The sequence below is a fragment of the Halichoerus grypus genome, chromosome 6, assembly GCF_964656455.1.
Source record: "Halichoerus grypus chromosome 6, mHalGry1.hap1.1, whole genome shotgun sequence".
NCBI classification, from domain to species: Eukaryota; Metazoa; Chordata; class Mammalia; order Carnivora; family Phocidae; genus Halichoerus; species Halichoerus grypus.
Genome location: NC_135717.1, coordinates 90,019,397 through 90,043,209, shown reverse-complemented (window position 1 = coordinate 90,043,209; position 23,813 = coordinate 90,019,397). Strand labels below are relative to the sequence as shown.

At 39.8% G+C, this 23,813-nt stretch overlaps 1 protein-coding gene across 5 annotated transcripts in view; it reads right to left on the bottom strand.

Moving 5' to 3' along the window:
* The window catches only part of PTPRO (protein tyrosine phosphatase receptor type O), a 235,042-nt gene that overhangs the window by 42,878 nt on the left and 168,351 nt on the right, over positions 1 to 23,813 (bottom strand). For all 5 annotated transcript variants that reach the window (XM_078075649.1, XM_078075651.1, XM_078075650.1 and 2 more), the window contains 4 exons: positions 22,091 to 22,211; positions 5,865 to 6,004; positions 2,688 to 2,820; positions 664 to 784 (listed from right to left, as the gene is read on the bottom strand). In XM_078075649.1, coding sequence (XP_077931775.1) covers positions 664 to 784; positions 2,688 to 2,820; positions 5,865 to 6,004; positions 22,091 to 22,211 — 515 coding nt within the window. The remainder of the gene's footprint in view (positions 1 to 663; positions 785 to 2,687; positions 2,821 to 5,864; positions 6,005 to 22,090; positions 22,212 to 23,813) is intronic.

Genomic DNA, 23,813 nt, shown 5'->3' with positions numbered 1-23,813 from the left:
GGAATAGGGAATCACCAAAATCATAAATCAAAAGTCTTTTCTAGCTGCAAGAAAAATGAAAACTGCCTGAACTCTGAGTAGTAGAAAAAAAACTAATACGAGACTTCAAATGACCTAATCATAAACTCTTCAAATGTTTTCTGATAAAACAGCTTTGGCAGAACTGATGAGGAGAGGGACTTTTTTTCTTTCTTGTGGTCTCTCCATACATTCACTCCTTTTATTAATCATACTGAGTAGCCAGAAATCTTTATTTTACTCCAAAGTATGTTTGAAAGTATCCAAATGTCATTAATGGATTCCTTTGTGTGGATTTCTTAAAATGACAAGACTGATAGTAAGAGGTCTGGATTTGTGTAAGCCATCCTTTGCTTTGTCATTTCAATGGTCATGTTTTCTAAAATAACATTTAGAAGTCTACTTAGAAAACACACAAAACAGACACTGAAAACCGAAATCAAACTTACGGCTATACAATTTAGATATTAAATTAAAACATTTTAATATTATTAAAATAATTATACATTACATTTACAAATTAAAGTATAAATTAAAATACTTTAAAAGCCCTGCTATACTATTTCGATCTGCAAAAGCAGACCTATAGGATAAATTAAAATATTTTAAAGCCCTTGGGTAAAAGGTCAACCAAACTGAACTTACCTTGCCATCTGGAGGTGCTTTTTCCTCAGAATGATAAGGGTCACGAGCAGCAGTCCAATTAACAGTGTACTGAGGATGGCCAGTACCGAGATGACTACCACATTGGGGTTCATCTCTGTAACTGAAGAGAAAAGCCATGCATTTTCATTATAACTTCCATTACACAAAACTAACAGAACCACTCATCATTTTCCATTGATTTTTAACAGCACTGAACGTATAATGATGACAATAACAGCAACAATAATGTTTCTCCTAGCCGACAATGACCTCCTGCTGGTCAAATACAACCTAGTAAAGTAGATTGATAAATGGCGTTCAGGTACCTGGCAGAGTTGTGTCCATCACAAGGGCTTACATTCAGAATGTTCTTAGCCAGGAGAACTATACACTGTGAATAAATCAAAGCCTGGACCATAGTTTAAATTCCTTTGAAAATTAAAAAAATCTAGAGGTCATCTTATTACTGTTTAAGGTTTTCAGAAGTTTAGATGGAGAGTGGCAGGTTTTCATTTTACGCCCACGACTTTAAAGCCAGAAACCACAACTGTATATTTCGCTCACAACTAATAACGTATATGAAAAAGGCACTAGCAAGCTAGCATCTGCTGCAGCACTTAGCACGTCTCTAGAAGCAGGCGTTCTGATGATCTGTAACCATATGTCGAGTGGTTTTCCATCTGCACAACTCAAGAGATTAAACCTATTAATAAGTCGTGGGGCCTTTAAGAACAGGGGCTGTGTCCCTTCCCTACACTTTATATGGGGACTGCTATGGCCCATGCACACTAAAAGTGGGAACACATATCAAATGTTTTTATAAAACTCTTAACCAGAGACCGACTAGAGCAGGGGAGAATGATACACCATCCTCTGCTTTGATCATAAAGTCACAGAACTGGCCGGCGCGTTCAATCCCTAAGACTCTGTGCGTTTGCCACCTCCCATTTGGGCCAGCACGACTCCTACTCATGGGCAGAGTGACTGAACAGAAAGAACATTAGACTTAGGGTCAGGAGGCCTTCAGGTTCATTTGACTACTAACTGCCATTCGGAGAAGCTATTTTATCTGTCTCTCTGGGCTTCATTTTCCTCACTTGTAAATCAGTTTAACACTATACCTGTTTCACCAGGTTGCCGTAGCAATGACAAGGAATAGCGAACAGGAAAGGCTGCTTGGAATGGTGTACAGGCCATAGAACTGAGAGACCGTTAATATACTTTGCGGGTCCATCTTTGGCGCCCTCTTCCGGAAAAATAAAAATTTAAAACAGAAAACAAACAAAAGGCCACTCTAGTCAACACCGAATAGAGCGGCTACATACACGATGAATGCAACAGAAATGAAAATGCCCCCCGTAAAGGGATCATGTGACACTGCGAGCGGCTGTATTACAGGGGGCTTCGTGGCGGGTCTCAGACCGCAGGATCAGCCTCCAACAAACAGGGCAGTAACACATACAACTCAGAAGAAAAAAAAAAAAAAAAGGAAGCACCATCATTCTAGAGCTTCCATTAATTTCTAATTTCCCCCCTTATAGTTTGGCTTCATTGGGAACTTCCCCACTTTGACCCAGGAATTTAGTATTGTCATTGCTTGACCAGGGACGGCTAAGGGCCAAGGCGACAGCAGACGAGCCCGAGTGGATCAGGGTACTGTGGCCACCGCTGGGGAGGAGGATGAGGCCGGTGGCGTGGACAGGAGCTGCTATGACTCACACGGCGTGTGTTAGGGCTTTAGGCACTTCATTTCTATGCCTCATTACAGCTCAGCAGGGGACGTATATTACAATTCCAGTTTTGCAGATGAGAAAACAGAGGTTCAGAGATGGTAAATGTCTTTCCCTCAATCACACAGCTAGTAAGCGCCGTGAAGGGCTCCCTGCCCCCAGAGCCTGGAATGTTTCCGCGGAACATGGTTCTATTAAAAGGATAGAGTACCTGTATTTGAAAGGAAAACAGAAGGAGAATCGAGAATGCTAAAACCTCCAAAGACAGCGGATTCCACGAACGCAAGTAATTACCCATTGTTGAGACGGCTATGAACGTGGGGACACTGGGGCTGTCGTGGCTGAAGCTGGTGACACTACAGTTGTAGGCAGTGGCGGGAAGGAGGCTGGAGATGGTCACAACGTGAGAGGAAACAGAAATCGGCTCCTGGAGACGCAGAACATAAGACAGATGTCATAGTATCTTCATCTGTTTTGTGTTTTTTTTAGGCTGTTTTTCAGAGTTGAGTGGGGAATGAACAAACAGAGTAAAACATTTAAAAGATGCGAGAGGATAACAGTGAAAAATAAGTTTCCTTCTTTCCCTACTTTCTATCTACCCAGTTCTCTTCCACGGAAGGAGCTGTTGTTGTCAGGGATTTTTTTTTTTTCCCTTTCGATCTGTATTTTATGGATGTGAAAACATAAGATACAGCTAAGCAAAACTTAAGTGATAACGTGGCTTACATATCATGCTGCTTATGTTTTACTTGGTTATCATATATTTTGGTGCTCTTCTCATATCAGCACAGAAAAAGCTGATTTATTCTTCCTAAGGGCTGTGTAGAAATTCACCGAAAGGACCTACTTTTTTTTTTTTTAAAGATTTTTATTTATTTATTTGACAGAGAGAGAGACAGTGAGAGAGGGAACACAAGCAGGGGGAGTGGGAGAGGGAGAAACAGGCTCCCCGCGGAGCAGGGAGCCCGATGTGGGGCTCGATCCCAGGACCCTGGGGTCATGACCTGAGCTGAAGGCAGATGCTTAATGACTGAGCCACCCAGGCGCCCCTGTTGCCTCTGATTTTTTGCTATTGCGAACAATGCTACAGCAAACAAAATTTTAAATTATGGGAACAAACATATATGGACACACACTCACTTAATACATGGATGTGTGTATGCATGTATACACATACATACTTATACACAAAACCTGTGTGTGTGTATTCATAGGTGTGAATGTACATGCATATAGGGATACTCATATTTCCAGCAGCTGAATGGTGCGTCGTAAAGTTGAATATTTTTCAAAATTTTGAAAGTGACTGACAAATTGTCTTCTTTTAAATTTTTCATTTTTTAAAGATTTTATTTGTTTATTTGAGAGAAAGCATGACTGGTGCTTTGAGAGAAAGAGAGCATGACTGGTGGGGGGAGAGGCAGAGGGAGAGGGAGAGGCAGGCTCCCCACTGAGCAGGGACCCCGAAGTGGGGCTCAATCCCAGGAACCCGGGATCATGACTTGAGCCAAAGGCAGACACTTAATCCACTGAGTCACCCAGGTCCCCCAACAAATTGTCTTCTATAGACATTTTCCAAGTTATCCTGCTGCCCTGTGTGTGACAACATCTCTTCTCCTACACTCCTTCCAATCCAATATATTTGTAAACTCTTTGAGTTTTTCCAGTCTTATTAATGGAAATTGCACCTCATTGTAGATTCATTTTGCATTTCTTTTACTGTGAGTGAACTTGATCATCTTTTCATATGTTTAAGAGTCTTTTGTGTATATTTTTATTTATTTATTTTTAAAGATTTTATTTATTTACTTGCCAGAGAGAGAGAGTATAAGCAGGGGGAGTGGCAAGGAGAGGGAGAAGTAGACTCCCTGCTGAAGAAGGAGCCCGATGAGGGACTCGATCCCAGGATCCTGGGGGTGTGACCTGAGCCGAAGGCAGACGCTTAAGTATCTGAGCCACCCAGGTGTCCCTTGTGTTTATTTTCTATGAAATATTTGTTTTGGGCTATTGGTCTTCATTTTTTTTCTATTTGTAGTTGTTCTTTGTATATTAAGGACACTACCCCCTTTGTCTGCATTCTCAGCTTTTAAATCACATCCACCCAAGGCACAGCAACTTTGTGTTCTCAAAAACATTTAACATTAACCTATCCTTGAGTAGAACAAATTGTTAATTTGGTGGGCCAGTGGTTAGACCAGTGGCAAGTACCACAGTACAATATAAAAATATGAGCCAGCATAACATTCTTTTTCAAAACAGGTATCTGAAACACTCCTGCGTAAAGAGATGAGAGCCGTGAGCACTTATTTCCAATTCCACCTCTTTCACTGTTCTATAAAAGAATGATTCTAAGGAAAGACTTCTGCTAGCAAGACTGTTATAGTAAGTGGCTGCATAACCATTGTTTTCTTAAGGGGAGGGGTTACTATAGGTGCAGAGAAGAAAATCCGCTACCTGCAAAATAGTTATTTCCAAAAAGGATTCTTAGAATAGAAAAAGAAAAAGATGAGCTCTTCAGTATAAATCAAAAAGAGATACGTTTGTACAAGAGAATATCAAAAGGAGAAAGAAATCAAAGCAAATTATCTTACACTCGTATGAAAAGATTCCTACTCCCAGAAATCCTTTCTTCTTTTCAATCTCATGAACTGCATTATTTAAAAAGCATCAATTATTCATGTGCATAGAATTAGTCTGTACACTGCATTTTGTGACATCCCTCACAAACTTGACCTTTCCCTTCCATGTCTGGCTGTAATATATTTCTTTTCTTGTGGTTTTGTTACCCTTGGAGCTACTGGTTCATCTCCCTCCTTCCCTTCGGTTTGACCCGGTGAATAACTCAGCAGTCATTCTATCTGCTATTTGCGATTCTAAAGCTTTAATAATCTCCTCTCTCAACCTTCATTTTCCCAAGCAAAATTGTCCTCCTTACTAACTAGAAATAGTCCCTTCTTTAAATTCTCTTAGTAGAATGGATCTCTCTATGGCACCTGCGTTTCACCTTAATTATCTCTAGATGGATGCAATATCCATAACTACATGAAAACAATTTTAAAGGCAAGTATTGATTCTAACATTTGTATCACACATAGAACCTTCCACATAGCTGGCAATCAGTTCATATTTGTTAAGTTATATTTTATATGACAGTGTCTATCCCTTTGATCGATCTAATGGCAATAGGAAAAATGAACCCCTTCCAGTCCTCAGTATGACCCAGGGTGACTAAGGATTAGGGACAAAAGATACATGCAAAGATGGAAATCAACTTGGCAATTTGGCAAATTGGTTCTTATATTTAAGGCTTGCCCTAAGCCGACTGCTAATTTCTATCCTTGAAACACAAAAGTGCAAGTGAACTTTTGTTTTCATTTTCTGTAGTTTAAACAAATAAAAGACTTTAATTTACTTAGATTATTAGCCTTAATCAAAATGAACTCAGACAAGGACAATCAAAAAGCAAAGTACCTGGAGTTTTGTTTCTTGACTCGAGCCAACTGGTTGACAGAAGACTTCAAAGAAATCAGCTACTCCCTCTTCCACCCACAGCAGAGTCACCGAAGTCTGGGTTTTATTCACGGCAAACAGTGATTTTGGGGGAGCTGGTTCTGAGCAAAGGCAGAGTTTTAAAAAATTTCATTTAATTTAATACATTCTTTCTTCTTCCCCTGATTGGCAGGATAAAACAGGCAAAAAAAAAAAAAAAAAATTCCCAAATACAGGTAGTTAAGAGCACCATCAAAATGTTACATTATTGCTTTTGAAATATGTCCCAACACGGTTGTCATCTAACTTGGGAGGCAGATTATTTTGCCTTTTTCTCCCCCTTCCATTTTATACTTCCCTTTTTGGAACACTTCTGTTTTCTACTTCAGCTTTACTATATCCATAATCTATTAATAGTTTTTGTGTCATCTGCACTGGAACTAGCCGTGCCCTGATAATACAGAACTTTCTGCAGGAGAAACAAAAATCTGTACTTAGAGGGCTGAGAAAATGAAAGTAGTTTGCTCCCATCTAATGGAGACATTCAGTCTGGTACTTAGCCAAAAACCTGTCTTCCTTTTCTGGAGACTATTTGGAATAGTTTAGTCCGAGGAATGGCTTCTTGAAAATTCAGTCGAAATTAGGAGGGGTAAAGCTAAACAGATAGGATTTTTTTTTTTTTTAAGAAAAGGATTAATGGAAGGGGACTGGATGGTTAACAAAATATTAGAGGACTGATTTCTTTATCTTCTTCTTTTAGACATTTAATCTAGATCAATAAATTAATCCATTAGTCAAGTAAACTGTGCCCCTTCGTACTCATTTCCAGTAAGTGAGTCACGGGATTTGTTAGCTTCAGACCAAACCCCTGCCTGTTCCCCAGTTTTAGGAAGTGGTCTTGTGTCTTGTTCCCCCATTCCTGAATCTCTCCTACCCTCCTCCCTGTCATTTGGGCGTTTTCTTTCCCTTGAATTCCTCCAATACACAAAGCCCTATGCCTGAACCCCAGTGCTTCAGCCAGAGTCCCTGCTACCCTGTGTCAGACGTCTTTAACATTGCTTATTTGAACATACTATAGCTAGCTATCAGGTTCACGGAACATCAGACTCTGCCCACGTGTGGGTCCCTGTCGGACAACATGCTGTGTGCTTGTTACTTGGATTTCTTTTTATTATTTGTCCCATGCTCCGAAGTCTGTTCTCTAGCTCCTGGATTTTAGCAGTGCTTGAAGAAGCCCCTGAAGCCTTTGACATGTCCATGATCCTTGCGTGGGAAGGGTTGGATCTTCTTTCTAGACTATCATCATCATGGCCCTATTCAGAACCAGGCAGTATGTCAGAACCGTCCTTCATGTGATTTATCACAGGCAACTTAAATTTGTGTCCAACTAAAAAGAAGCCGTTTTCTTTCCAGAGACAACTCGACGAGGTTGGGCAGAAGAGTTGAAGGAGGAAAGGGGGGTGGGGTTCAACTTGCACAGGCGTAATTCACAACAGATGTCAGGACCCCTTTCTCATTTGCACTGAATCGTCCACTCCCCCAAACGTTGTACTGTTGTACTGTCTCACTTCCCCTCTGATGAACTGTTGATGAAACATGGGGGCAGCTTCCACTGCCCACATCCTTTATAACTGTCACTGCAAATAGGTGTGAGTCAGAGGGTAGGTCCTCCAGTGATTCTGACTGGTGCAGAGCTTGAATCTTTGGAGGCAAGTATGAGGTTGTCTGGGGCAGAGATGGATGATTTTTAGGCTGAACCTTGGTTTTTTCTCTTTACAAAACACACATGAGAGAATTGCCCCTCACAGTGAGTCTCCTGCACTGATTAGATTCCTTAGGACAGCTATGTATTTTTTTTTTTTTTTCCTGATGGGTAGATAAACTCAGGTTAGCTATCCAACATGAACATTGCCCAAGTCCTGATCTCCAGCTCCAACATTTTACACATGCCTTTCCAATCACCTACCCTCCATGTTTCCTAATGAGCACCCCCATTCGTTCCCTTGTCTGGGCTGACAAGCTTGAGGCTCTTCTCTGGCTTCTCAAGTGCCAGAGAGCGTATCTTTAAAGAATTCTTGTCATCTCTTCATTGTGTCTATTCCTTTTATTATATTGCATGTTCAGGCTTTTGTCATCACACTTTATCAATCATTACAACAGCCTCTTCATTCTTTTTTCCTGCTCTTGATCAGTTCTTTCTTCATTTGTCAATGAGGGCTTAAATCATCTTGAAACACCACTTTGCTCACGTTAAGTCCTATCTGTGTAATCATCTATTGTGATCAACGACTACTGCATCAAATCCAAATATGCCAAGTGTTAAAGATCCTACTTACATAGGCCACATATTACCCATCCAGCTTCACCACCAACCCTCCCACACAGAAATGCTTCCCCTGGTAAAGCCAGTTTTCTCACTGACTATCATACAAGCAGTACTCTTTCTTAACTCAGTGTACTTTTTCTTCTACTTGGATCATCCTAAGATCAGGAAAAAGTCTTCTTCTCCCTGAAGCCTTGTCTGTTAACTCTATCTCGATGATCTATCCCTTCTCTGACCTTCTATTACCCTATTTGATCTATGTGAGTAAAGTCCTGATTCTTCTAGGTCCTACTAAATGCTTTAAGAACAGGGGCCATGTGTTATAAATTATTTTGCTTTCACCTTGAACTAGCCACCTGCAATTGTTCAATAAATCTTCTCTACTGGCTGATTTAAACCATAAGTCAAGATTCATTAATCAGAGGTATTAGGATTTAAGCATCAGGCAAGACCAGACACATTGGGGCTACATTTTGATGCTCTCTGTCTTTTTAAAGTGATCATATTGGTAAAATTATCAGCTTTGGTGGCTGAGTCAAAGACCGTCATGAATTACAAGTGTTTTCAGTGGTCCAAAGAGTATGACTTGAATCCTGGACTAGCGGTTTCTTTGGGTCTCACTAAAAATGTGGATCTAGGTGATAAGTAGGATCCTCAGGAAAATCTCCAAAGGGCCTGGGACCTTTGAGCAGCCATGTAATAAAATTTTCTTTTCAGGTGGTATATAGGGGCAATAGATTATTCCAAGGTCACTGTACCCATTATCACTGTATCCTTTTCTGGAAGACATATGCATATTAGCTCTCTAGGTCAATGAGTAACATACACAGATCGCCTGCTTGAGGACTGTTTAGGATCTCTGTGACGGGTATATTTCCTTAGATGTACTGGAGAGAAATTTCACCTGTTATTCCAAAGGAAACAAAAAAAGTCATTGCAATATTTCATAAGTGGAGGTGTAATTGGATTGGAAAGGGCTTCTAATTAAATTTCACTACTCAAGACAACATCTGCCCCAGGAAATGTATTAAAATTTTAGAACTGTCCTGTCCAACACAGTAGCTACTAGCCACATGTAGCTACTGAGTACTTGAAATGTGGCTAGTCAACATTGAGAGGAGCTGCAAGAGGGAAATATGGATTGAATTTTGAAGACTTAGTATAAAATAAGAATAAAGATATTTCATTTAGAATTCTTTATATCAATTCCATGTTAGGATGATGCTACGTTGATATATTTGGTTAAATAAGGTATATTAAACTCAATGTCACCTATCTCTTTTTAGTATTTTGTAATGTGGCTATTAGAAAATTTAAAATTACATCTTCGGCTCTCATTATATTTCAGTTACACAGTACAGGGCTAGAACATTCTTTCCCGTTTGGTAGAGCAGAAGTGTGGAAATTCTTGGCAGAAGCTGGTTGGAGGTTCCCCCATTCTGTTATCTAGCTCCTCTCATAAGAAGGCAAAGTCAGCTAAACTCCATAGCTTAACATGACTTAGATGATTCCTCTTTCCCATCCTCAGGCACAAAACCAAAAGGGAGTAGTGGCTAAATATATTTTTTTAAGATTTTATTTATTTATTTGACAGAGAGAGAGAGAGCACAAGCAGGGGGAGCAGCAGAGGGAGAGGGAGAAGCAGACTCTCTGCTGAGCAGGGAGCCCGATGCGGGGCTCGATCCCAGGACCCCGGGACCATGACCTGAGCCGAAGGCAGATGCTTAACGACTGAGCCACCCAGGCGCCCCAGTAGTGTCTATATATTGTTCAGGCAGTTTCATATGGTTCTGAATATAATGACATGGAAAAGCCTTTTTATTGGTCTCTTATCTCTGTTGTGGGCTGAATTCTGTTCACCCAAATTCCTAGGTTGAAGTCCTAAGCCCCAGTACCTCAAAAATGTGAATGTGGTTGGAGATAGGGCCTTTCGGGAGGTAAGTTAAAATGAGGCCCTTAGGGTGGACCTCAATCCAATCTGACCGGTGTTCTTATAAGAACAGGAAATTTGGGCAGACAAGGAGAAACCAAAGACAAATGGGAAGAGAGACGAACCATGTGAGGACACAGCTGGAAGGTGAGGTCACCCGTAAGCCCGGGAGAAAGGCCTCAGAGAAAGCAAACCTGCTGATACCTGCATCTTGGACTTCTCGCCTCCAGAACTCTGAGAAAATAAGTTTCTGTCGATTAAGCCACCCAATCTTTGATATTTTGTCATGGCAGCTCTAGCAAACTAATGTAGTTCTCTTACTCTTCAAAACATCAAATCCAGTCCAGTTCATAAAAGAGAGGGAGAGGAAGGCCTTAATGATGTTTTGAAGAGCAAACGAGCTTTAAGATAACACACACAGGGGCACCTGGGTGGCTCAGCCGGTTAAGCTGCTGCCTTCGGCTCAGGTCATGATCCCAGGGTCCTGGGATCGAGCCCCGCATCGAGCTGCTGAGCAGGGAGCCTGCTTCTCCCTCTCCCTCTGCCTGTCTCTCTGCCTACTTGTTCTCTCTCTCTTTCAGATAAATAAATAAAATCTTAAAAAAAAAAAAGATAACACACACAAAAACACTTTCTAGAATATGAAGAGCCAGGCAGACATTAGTTATAGAACATCCCCTGGCTAGCACTTCCTACTTCTCAAAATGACATTTTAAACCTTAGCTTCTTCAAAATTCCCTGGCTTCATAATGTCAGATTTCCTTTTGTTTAAAATCACTTCGGAGTCCACAATATTTGAGGGGAGAACCTGTGGATATGGGGAAAGGATACAGATGGACTCTTTACAAAACAAGCTACAGATACGGGGTTGTTGGCTTTAAAATATTCTCTAAGAGCTTTCTAACACTGTCAGTGTTATACTCAACTGTTCAGCCCTCTTCTTTTCCTTCTCTTCTTTCCTTTTCAATGCCTCTCCTATTTGAGTGGGGAATCCAACTTAATTTTATAAGGAAATTAAGTACAAGGCACAGAACATGGGCAGAAAGGAAAGCTGTAAGGCTATCTCTACGTTTAATTTTGCTTGGCTTATGAGAGGCTCAAGCTGTTCCCTAGGATCTCAGGGGAGTGAAGGTGACCTTGGGTAAAGGATGGGCTGGTGCCTGACTCTTATTCTTTGCTCTGGCAGCAAATTTCTTCCTTTCCCAGGGAATCCCAAAGGGAGTCAGGTTGTAATATTTCACGTTGGAGCAGAAAAGAATGTATTTATTGTCTCAAATCCATCTTTTTTCTGACAATTATTACCTTGTTTCTTATTTTAATAGGACCCATCAGTTTAGCTGCCAGTAGAATGATGTTAATGAGGCCAAGATTATATCCACAAGGGCCCACTAGTTTCATTCTGTTTATAGTTTATACCTCTAAAGCTGGTGAGTCCTTTTACAAATGTGTGACATTGGTGATAAGGGGAATTCAATAGAAAAAAACATTGTAAAAAATGATCGATATGATAAAATCTGTTTTCAATCCTCAGCATCACTGACAGCAATTTGCGAGTGTCCTTTTCATACATAAAGGATGGCCTTTAACGTCTATATTATTATCGGTCTTTTAAAAATAAATATATTTTTTATTTTCCTCATGGCAGGCAGTTCTACCTTAAGGAGTGTAAGCCTAACTTATATTCAACTTGGTCAAAGAAACATTTGTGACTTTTACAGTGCAAGCCACATAAATTATGTTCAGCTTGGTCAAAAACAACATCCGCAAAAGAAAGCACTATTTGAAAGGGGAAAAAAAAGTGTTAGAGAAATTATTCATAGTGGGTTGAGATTGGTAGGCAGTGAAATTAAGAAGATGAAAATATATATTAAATAACAGAAACCTGGGTTAGATCCAAAGTTTACTAAACCTATGCTAAGCCTATTCTTTTGTCAGTTTAGGGAGATTCTTTTAATAAGTAATGAGAAAATTTAAAAACAACATGGGGAACTATTTAAAAAATTCAGGCAAATATTACCTTATAATCAGGCCCTTTCCATATGCAAAACATAGGATTTTCTCAGGAATTAGAAATACCCGTGATTTCTATTACATTTTAAATAAATTCTTTATGCCTTAATGATAGCAAGTGTAATATCCCCTTCTGTGAGTCACTGGGTGTTTTTATGATTTCACCAGCTCTGGTAACTTCTAAAGATAAGTAAAATTTTTCAAAGAAAGCTCTCATTTAACCTTACTTAGTTTCAAAACAACATTTCTGACTTCCTCCTTTTTGGGTTCCAAGAATATGGTTTTTTACCTAGCATTTTTATTTAGTTAGGAGTTATTTTTGCCAAATTCTTAGAAAAAGGTCACTACTCTTATTGTATCATTAGCCTTGTTGCCTTTACTCTGAACTCAGGTATGAACTAAATTCTGAAACTGGAAGAGACATTAAAGATCATTTAGTTCAGACCCTCACTTTATAGACGAGGCAACTGAAACCCAGAGGCCCTAACCCACTTTTTTTTTTTTTTTTAAAGATTTTATTTATTTACTTGACAGAGAGATAGAGAGAGTAGCAGAGGGTGAGGGAGAAGCAAACACCCTGTTGAGCAGGGAGCCCAACATGGGGCTCGATCCCAGGACCCTGGGATCACGATCTGAGCTGAAGGCAGCTGCTTAACCCACTGAGCCACCCAGGCGCACCCCTAACCCACTTTCTAAGGTAACACAACTTGCCTGTGAGAGCAAGAACTGGGATCCAGACCTCCGTATGCCTAGTTAAGGGTCCTTTCTATACCTGGATTCCTCCCTAAAAATGTGGGTATTTGCCATTCATTTCCATATAACTGAGGATGATGGGGCCTCCTGAAAAGTTCCTCTTTCTAGAAGACCAACTTTTCCAGAGTGGGCACTTGCTTAGTACATTGAGATCAGTGCCGGACGTCACAGTCATGGCCCTATCTGTCCATCATCCAGATTCTTCCAATATGTTGAACAGAAACCTACAAACTCTGCAAGTCACTTTATGGTATATAGGAGAAGTGCTTTTAAGGAAGTGCTGAAGTTGTGTGGCTTGGCTGTGGGCAGCTGACAAATGGCTGTGAAACTCACAAGACCACAGTGAGAAATGGGAGAGAAAGAGATCGAGAAGGGGCATCAGTTAGTCTTGGGATGAGACGGAGCCATGGAACAGTGACATGCCTGGCAGCCCAACCCAGAAGATAATGCTGGCACGAGGCTGTTGGCCATGGAGGACTCTACAAGAAGGGTAGCATGGCAGTCATGATCCTCTGAAAACCTAAAGAACATGTTTGTAAGAAGTCAGTAGCAGAAGTCTTCCACAAGCTTCCATCATCGCCCCTACCTGACTCGCCTACCCCATTGGTGCCCATATACTCTGTCACTCTTCCTTACAGATTCACCCAGTCTCGGGCCGCCCCCTCCAGTGGCACCCACGGTCCTGCCACTTTTGGCCCAAGCAAGGACATCATTTTAACGAGTGTCATCTCTAACCATCCTGCCCCATCAATTTTCCCTGTTCTGTTGAATCATTCTGATCAGCCCATTGAAAAGCTGTTTCCACCCACTTCAAAAAATACAAAGAAAAAGAAAACAAATCCAACAAAAAAGATAAAAACTCTTGGATTCTGTCTTCAAGCTCCTGCTCATTTTTTCTCCTCTTTATAATCACACCCCTCAAAAGTTTTGTTATTCCAGCTGTCTTCAGTTGTCCTCCTTTTATTCTCTCTTGAATTACTTTTAATATTTGAAATATTTTGTCTTCACTACACTCCACCCAAATGCCTTCTCCCTAAATCACCAATGACTTCTGCGTTGCTCACATCAGCAGTCAATTCTCATTCCACATCTTACTTGACTTACCAGCAGGCTCGACAAGTTGATCAATCAAGCACTTTCTTTGCTTGGTTCTTTGGACATCACACTGCTTTGTGTTCTTTCTTACTTCACGGCCATTCCTTCTCAGGCTCTTTTACTGGTTCCCTCACACCACCTCCATTTCTTAAAGCTGGAGTGCCAGGGCTCAGTCCATAGATAGCATTCTTTTTCCTTAATTCATTCCCTGATGACCTCATCAAGTCTGTTTCCTGACTACCTTCAAATTTATACTTCCCAGTTCTGAAATCTCCCAGAATCCAAGCTCCTTTAACTGCCCACTCAACATCTGTTCTTTAATGCTTAACAGACACCTTCAAATATTGATGCATCCAAACCTCAGCTTCTGGTCTTTCACCCAAATCTGCCTCTCCCATAATCTTCCTTTCTGACTGCTCAGGACCCAGATCTTGGCATCTCTCAAGACTTACTTCATTCGTTCATAGACAACATCTAAATCCAGCAGTAGACTCTCTCAGCTTCATCTTCAACATAAATTTTGAATCTGATCACTGTTCATCACCTTCACAGCTACCACCCTGGTGCAGGCAAGAATAATCCCTTATTTGGATAGATGCAATAGCCTCCTAACTTTCAGTTAACTATGTGATTTATCAGAAGTGTCCAAATTGAAATACTTTGGGGGGAAGAAAAGGATTGCAAAAGAGGGTGACTGGCCTTTAACTGATCCATAGCAGGTGTAAACTGGTATTATCTGTGGTAACTCGAATGTATGGTCACCTTATCTACCTGGTTTCCCATTTTACCTCGATTCCTGAACACTCTATTCTTACCAAAGTGATCTTGTGAAACTTGTCAGGTCATGTGACTCCGTCACTTGACCCATCCAGTGGAGTACCATCTCACTTGGAATGAAACGTCTATTCAATGACCCTACATGATCTGTTCCCTTGTTACCTCTCTGTCCTTTTATCCATTACTCTTCCCCTTGTTCCTTCCACTTCAGCCATACTGCCTTCCTGACTTTTCCTTGAACCTTCCAGGTACACTACTGCTTCTGGAGCTTTGCACCTGTGATTCCCTCTGCCTACAAAACCTCCCAGTTATCTGTTTGGCTCACTGCCCCACCTCCTTCAGGTTTTGACTGAAATACCACCTTCACCATGAAGCTTAACCTATGCCACCCCCTACAAAAATTGCACCCTACTCCCCATAACACTTTTTTCACTGCTTCATTTTTTCTCCATAACATGTGTAACCATCTGGCATCCTTATATTTATGTTTATTGTCTCTTTTTCTCCACTAGAATGAAGGTAGAAATTTTTATCAGTTTTGTTCATTTCTGTATTCTCAGCACCTAGATTAGTATGTAGCGCATAGTAAATGCTAAATAAATATTTGTTGATGTATAGAATGAATTAATTTTTTATTTTTTTACTTTTATTTTTAAAAATTTATTTGAGAGAGAGAGAGAGCATGAGCAGGGAGAGAGGGAGAGGGAGAAGCAGACTCCCCACTGAGAGGGGAGCTCGACGTGGGGCTTGAGCTGAATTAATTTTTTAAAAGTACAGTATCTTAATTTATTAGCTTTTTTCTGACTGGCAGCCCATAAATAAGTAAGTAAATAAATATAGATGGATGGATGGATAGAATGGATATGCATATTTTCTTTCTTCTTTCACTTTCTCCTTCCCTTCCCTTCCATGCATTCATTCATCCACCTTTTTTTCCTTTTCTCGGTGTTACATTGACACAATTTAGTCACATTTGTATCTTATTAAATTCGTTTCTTTTTGGTGGGGGGCGAGAGGGATAACAAGGTAGTTCCTTACTAAGAGAGGATCCGAGAAAAGGGCACGGGTGGATAGGGAGAGGTACTTTAGACTTCAGTGTGTTCTGACTTACAACACTTAACTCACTTCCTGCGAAAAGTAAGGACTGCATATATCCAAGCAACTATTTCTAAAATTGTAAACTCAATGATTTCAACATAAGAATAAACAAATTTTCTCAACTGAGAGTGAGATCATGAAAGGCAGCACTGTGTAATAGCTGGGCTTTTATAAAGTCAGAAATTACTTTTCATCAAAGTGTAAATAATTATTTGTAACCTACTGAAATATTATGAAAGAGAAAGAGAGAGAGAGAGAGATTGTAATATGTCCCAAATTCCTAACATCTAAAAGTATTTTGATTCTTTTTTATTTATAATCAAACTATGTTTTAAAGATGTCTAATCTATATAAAACCTTTCGTGATTGAGATTAAGAAAATCAAACTAATGTTATTAATACCCAAATTCCAAAAGAGGAACAGAGAAAGCCACCCAAGTGGGTGTGAAACACCTCCCAGCTCTGTTAGAAGGGTTCACTAAAAAATGAAGTTTTTAGAAAAAAAAATACACTCCAAATCCAGGAAGACATAAGCAGCAGGTGGATAAAAAGGGCTGAATCACTGTTTCTCCACCCAGACTCAACAATGTGTAAAGTCAAACTTCTCTAGGTTCCAAGTTGCTCAAATGAAGGCATTGTACTGAATTATCTCCAAATCTCTCCTAGCACCTCAAAGGACTGAAGTTACCTGATTTCTTATCTTGAACCTGTCTGAACACAACTGCGGTCAGGATACTGCAGAATTTTGACAGTGGTGGTGTATACATTCTGTTTCTGGTTTTCTCTGACCTCACTGGCCGTACCATCCCAGTGTCTCTTGCTGACTCCTGCTCTGCTCAATGTCTAAGTGCTGGAGTGGTTCTTTTCTATTTCTGCTTACTAGTTAGTGATCTCATCCAGACACTCCAAAATTTATATCTCCAGTCCAGAATTCTCCCCCGATCTCATCTCTAGACACATAACAATAATCATTTTATTTGACAACTGTACTTGGATGTCCTCTCATTTTTTTTATGTCCAAAGAAGAATCTGTGCTTCTCACCATACCCCCAATTTATTCCTCTTCTAGTTTCTCTAGTCCTCAACCTCAGTGAATTGTACCACCATCCACCCTAATTGCTCAAGAGCAAAGCCTGAAAGTCATTCTTAATTTCCCTTTCTCTTATTTCCTATTTTCACCCCACCAGAAAGCTCTGTGGACACAAGCTCCAAAATAACTCCTGAATTCTGTCCATTTTTCTCCATTATTACCACTTAAGTCAAAGTTGCCTTAATTTCCCATGGAACTTATTGAATTAGAATGCTATTTTTAAAGATTTATTTATTTATTTGAGAGAGAGAGAGAGAGAAACAGAGAGGGGGAGGGGCAGAGGGAGAGAGAGAATCTCAAGCAGACTCCACACTGAGCACAGAGCCCAACATGGGGCTTATTCCCATGACCCTAAGATCATGTCCTGAGCCAAAATCAAGAGTTGGCTGCCCAACTGACTGAGCCATCCAGGTGCCCCTAGAGTGCTATTTTTAAGCTTAAGACACATGGTCCCTTAATTGGTCTCCCTGTCTTCATTGGTGACCCAACAATCGTTCCTCCCTTGAGCAACCAGAAGGATTATTTTAAATATGTTAGATTGTTTATTTTTAATTCTCTCCATGCTTTCTTATTGCATTCAAAATAAAATCTCAACTCCATCTTCTTAGAAATCCTATATAATCTGGCCTCTGCTTATTACCTCTGCTTAGCATGCCTTTTTCCAAACTTTTCATGGCAGATCCTTTCTTGTTATTCATATCTCTCATCATTGCTTCCTCAGAGAAAGGTTTTGCTGCATATGCAATCTGTCCCACACTGCCCTGTTTTAATACAGTACACAGCAGATCATAAGTTCCTTGAAACTGAAAGTAGCCCTTTGAATTCATTACTACAAGTAGTCTGGCAACTGGACGATTCTTACAAGGTTCTCTGTATGTATTCATTAAATGAATGAATGAATGGATATTCCACTACCATAGAGCTATTTTGTGATATGCCCAACACTCCCCCTCCTTATTTCTTTCCCTTTCTTTTTTTCCTTTTTTTTTTTTAATGGTTGATCATCTGATGTAAACTTACTAAATCCTCTTAAGGTTGGCTCAGAGTTTTAAGTGGATTCACCAAGACCAGAAGTTATGACTGGTTGCTGGTTGAAGCCACAGTTGCATGTCAACCAATAAGTTCTTGTAAAATGACACGTCTTAGTGCAGATTTGATTGACATTTGTATTGACTGCCAAAGAGAGCTGTCATCACACACCACCATGATACCGTGAGACTCCTGGCAACCTAAAATTCTTAATAGGATGACTGGCTCAATGCCCTGCAAACAGCACCACTGTTGGTAGGGTCTTCTCGTCGATGCTTATTGATGATATAATAGTTGAAAATCCTTGGCAATTGTTTGAGGGCTCTCTATCCTTGTACATGCCATCTTGGATTAATTTATATTATACTGGATTCATCAGTAGCCTGTTTTTTTCCCACAGATGTCAATTCTGCCCTCCATGAGGGCAAGTAGAGCAAAGAGGCTTTTATCACAGTGAAAATGGACGAAAGGTTAGCCCAACCAGTTTGTTTGTTTGTTTGTTTAGAGAGCGAGGGGGGAGAGCAGAGGGAGAGGGAGAGAAAGAATCTTAAGCAGGCTCCACACCCAGCTCGGAGCCGGACACAGGGCTTGATCTCACAACCTTGAGATCATGACCGGAGCCGAAATCAAGAGTTGGATGCTTAACCGACTTCGCCACCCAGATGCCCAAGCCCAGCCAGCTTTGGTCCCAGCTCTAACAACATCATTCTGATTCAAACAAGCCCTAACAATCTGTGTGCCAAAGCTGCATGTTTCTGTAAAGTAGAATTAATATGACTTCTCCGTATACCAAATGAACGCCATAAGGAAACATAAAGTGACTAGAATGAAAGTTTTGTGAAATACAAAATACCTGCAATCAGTTATTACTAAAGTGAAATGTTATTTTACTTCTCTGAAAGGTAAAACTTGCAATATTATTTTCAACTTTGAGGTTTGTGGTTGCAGTGTGGTTTGATGAGTATCTATTGAACATCTGAAGTAGGCAAGGCCTTGTGTGTTATGGGAAATTGGAAGAGCTGAAAAAACGCAATAATGCGATTAGTAGAATAGAAAATAGACTTTTAGACAAATGTATAAAAAGTGAGGTTATTTAGTTTTCAGGGGGAAAAAAAGGCTGAGTTCAGGCCCAGTATATATACATTGTCTTAGTTTCAGAGAGGAACAATAGAGAGGCAATATTTCACCTGATATTTAGATCACAAAAGGGAAAACCTTGCTGATTCCAAGAAATAATTTCTATGGAAACTTGCCTTCTCTTCTTGAAAAGTTTAAAGGGCCTTTCTAAAGTGGTTTAGGTAGTTCCATCTATTAACAGGGAGACATGGAGGCTCGAAAGCTCATGATAAATTTAGGAACTATCATGATTTTCACTCCTACTCCTTTGTAGTGTGAGTATAATTGTATCAGCTCATGATTTTAACTCATACTCTTGATCATATATCAGCCATAATGTAATAAATAAATAAATAAATAAATAAATAAATAACAGTGAAGCTCGCAATAGGTTCACTGAATGCTACTTTGGTAAGACCTAGCTTTGAACTTCAAGGAAGACTAAAAAAAACCAAATGAGTTAGAGAATGAGTTAGAGAAATCAGCTAGGACTCAAGAAACACTTACAGATTCCTGTCATCATGAAGCTGGGGAAAAGAAAGGCATGGGGAAAGTGAGCATAATCTTTAAGCAATTCCAGTTACCTAGAAACAAGTTTTGAACTGATTTTTATGTCCACGGAGGACAAAATCAGACATAACAGTTGGAATGGATAGGCAGGCAATTTTTTCTTAATAGAAAGATCATACAAGGTTGGAAGCTGATGATCTCCGCATTCCTAGAATTGAAGTATAGATAGCTGGGGAAGAAGAGCAGATTGCCTGCAGTGAATGAAATTGAACTTGTGGTTCTCAGTGGGAGGGTGTTTGTAAGTTTGCAGGAATGTTTTTAATAGGGAAGGTTGCTAACTGGCCTTCTGTGGGCAGGAAGCAGAAGTGCTAGATGTCCTGAAATGATCAAGAAAGCTCCAAACGGAAAAACTGGCCCATGTCCCACATCTCATATACCTTTGTAATGTCACACCAGTTAGAGATACACTATAAATATAACTGCAAGTACTTTACCACATGATAATCTTGGGAATTTTTTTCAAGAAGTTAGGTAAAATAATTTAGAAGAAAGTTGTCATGAAGAAGAATTAGGTGTTATTTACAAAGTATTCAATAATTTGCTTTTTCTGCCCATAGTATCTATTTAACGTGTTATATATTTCCAACTACCTATTTAATTTTAAAGGGTTCCAGTGCAAGGATTTAATTTTTCCAATGGCAAATATGAGGCACACACACACACAAAGATTTAAGACCTAGTGTCTTATGCACTGAATTCCAGTGAAACACAACTATTGGGGAAACTAAGGAAAGACTGTGTTTTGTTTTGTTTGGGATTTTCTAAGAGTTTTCTAAAGGTACATCACTGCCAGCAAATGCTACTCAGGGTGTCTGAGCTGCCTATAAAACACCCTGGATCAGACTTTTCTTCTTTTTTAAAAAAGATTTTATTTATTTATTTGAGAGAGAGAGAGGGGGAGTGAGAGTGCTCGTGTAGGGAGGAAGGACAGAGGAAGAAGGAGAGACTGAAGCAGACTCCATGCTGAGTGCAGAACCCAACGTGGGGCTTGATCTCATGACCCTGAGATCATGATCTGAGCCAAAACCACGAGTCGGCTGCTTAACTGACCGAGCCACCCAGGCGGCCCTCCCCCTGGATCCATCTTTACTTACAGCTACACATCTGAACATATGTAGTAACCGTGACAATTTGACACTCTTATGAATAGGCTTAGATACAGAGTCTAAATTAGCAGACGTCTGAAGCAGTGATGTCAGTAAGTTGCATTAAGTGTTTTGAAAATATTTGTATTGCTATTCTCTATAATTTTCATTTTCGAAATATGAAGAGGAGATCTCTGCTGTGAAAATGACACATTGAAGTGCATTTGTTTCCAGCTTGCCCCTCGTACACTGAAACTACCCCACAACAGTTTGCCAATCTATTCTCTTTTGCCTGCTGCTGATCATGGACTCTTATCTCTGAGGTCCCTTTATGTATCAGAAACTAAATGTATACCTCGCTACATGGAAGATTGTTGAATGTAGAAGATGTGTTTTGTGTTAAACAGTGTCACTTCCTAGTTGTATTTCATAATATAAATAATTTTGACACGACACTACACAATAATTTCTAGCTCATTTGCAAGAATATTATACTTTCCTCATTTTCCATCATCCACAGCCCATTATTTTTCTTGGCATGTTCTCTTTTACTTTAATTAAGGTTATTTTCCTCTTTCTTTCATCATATGCAAATACACCTAGTCTCTTATCATAACACTAGGTTTTATTCAAGGGTCCACCTGTACTTATGCTTGCTCAGTTATTTTATTCACTTTTTCATTTACTTTTATACTTGTATGGAAGGACTACCGATTCCTTTGCGTCTTGTAAACTCAAACTTGTTCATTTTAATTATTTGTAGTCACAGGCAATTTCATTATGACTTACAGAAGAACTGTATCTGAACAAGTACATAGGGGATCCATACAATTTTGTTATATATTTTTTAAATTTTATCTTGGTTTTAGATTAGAGTTAGGACATTATATCAACATAAAAAATCAATATGTGGGTTATTTTATGTATGAATTTCAATTTGAGTTATTAAAGAGGGCATCACATAATGCTCCTATGAGAAGGAATGGTGTCTGATAGGGTTGAGAACACCATATTAGATAATCTCTAAAATCTTGTCTCCTCTAAATTCCTCAGACTCCTTGGTTTCTCTAATCTCACTAAGGATGGTGAATACTCCTGTCTTTCAGCAGAGTAAAAATTTCTTTCACGGAAACTCATAATAAGTTGAACTTAACTCTTCTAGTAGTATACATGTTTATTTTACACTTACAAAAGAGAGTGAACCATTTTTCCATTATTTCACTGAATTGAGAAGACATGACAAATCAAGAGATGCAAACACCAGTTCTCTGGACATGACTATTGTCAACACACACACACATACACACTCACGCGCATGTGCATTCTTCTTACCTAGCTTGACAAGCTGGAGCATGGAGGTATTACTTCCTCGTTCTGTGCAAGCGGTTACTGAGAGGTTGTAGATATCTCCTGGAGGCAGGCTGAGAATTGCAGTCATGACATTGCGTGTGACCTGCAAGATCCATCAAAATCGAGGGTTTAAACTTCTAATGAACTTGAACTAGAATACCACTCCAAACAAGGACAGGGCTATAGCAGGCATTCCCTCTCTGTTCTGTGTAATCAATCTACAGTTGATCACAACCTTATGGATACTTTGTTTCCTTTGAAAATGTTATAAATTCCTCAACTGAGCCAAATGCAAGGTAGCTCTAAAAATGCATAATACCTATCAGAATATTTTTTGCAATTAGTTTTCTTCTTTTTTTTTTTTTAAGATTTTATTTATTTAATTGAAAGAGAGAGAATGAAAGAGAGAGCACGAGAAGGGAGAGGGTCAGAGGGAGAAGCAGACTCCCTGCTAAGCAGGGAGCCTGATACAGGACTCGATTCCAGGACTCCAGGATCATGACCTGAGCCTAAGGCAGTCGCTTAACCAACTGAGCCATCCAGGCACCCTGCAATTAATTTTCTATTTGGAATAGGTATTCCTCTGATATTTCTCCTCATCTTCACAGCAAATTTTAGCAAAGGCATTTGCTGGGTTGCTACTGATGTGTACATTACTCAGCCCTAGCTGGGAAGCTCAGAAGAAACCTAGTCATGTCTATAGCCACCTGGCTTCTTAATGAAAGACGGAATTTCCCAGTCTCCCCTATAGCTAGAGGGGACCATGTGATCCACCTCTGACCAATCGATTGTCAGTGGAAGTCACACGGGCAGCTTATAATTCTGTCCACACCCAGTAAGTGCTGGGCTACCACACCTTCTCTTTTCCTCTCCCCACAGGCTAGAATATGGATCTAATAACTGTGCAGGTTCACCTATGCAAATGAAGACTACACCGTGGTAGATGGAACAACAGGATAGAAAGAATCTGGAACCCTGGATAATTGATCCCTTACAGCAAAGGTGCCCTGATAGTCCTGTGCCCGCACGAGAGAAACAAACTTTTATTTTCTTTGAGCCACAACCTTCGAGTTTTGTTTTTTGTTGTTTTTTTTTCAGTAATTTAGTCTGTACCTTAACTAATGTAATGTCAAAAAGTTTAATAAAGCAGAAGAAAAGAAATCAGTATTTCCAACGTACTCAAATATTTAGGCATTGGTGATACATGGAGAAAATTTTAAAACATATTCACTGTGGTTTTCTTGAAAATGTTTGACATCCTGAAGGAAAAGCTCAAATCCTACTTTAAATATAAATGAATTACTATGGGGCGCCTGGGTGGCTCAGATTGTTAAGCGTCTGACTTCAGCTCAGGTCATGATCCCAGGGTCCTGGGATCGAGCCCCGCATCAGGCTCCCCGCTCCTCGGGAGGCCTGCTTCTCCCTCTCCCTCTGCCACTCCCCTTGCTTGTGTTCCCTCTCTCGCTGTGTCTCTTTCTGTCAAATAAATAAATAAAATCTTTAAAAAAAAAATGTTTGACATCCTGAAGGAAAAGCTCAAATCCTAACTTTAAATATAAATGAATTACTAGTTGTAACAGTACAGCTCACTATTAAAGAGTAAAAGGTAAACTCTCTGAAAGAAAGAATTCAAATTTTTCTTCACTGTCCTATCATCGGAGCCTAAAACAGTGCCAACAAGCATAAAACATTTGTTTAATGTTTC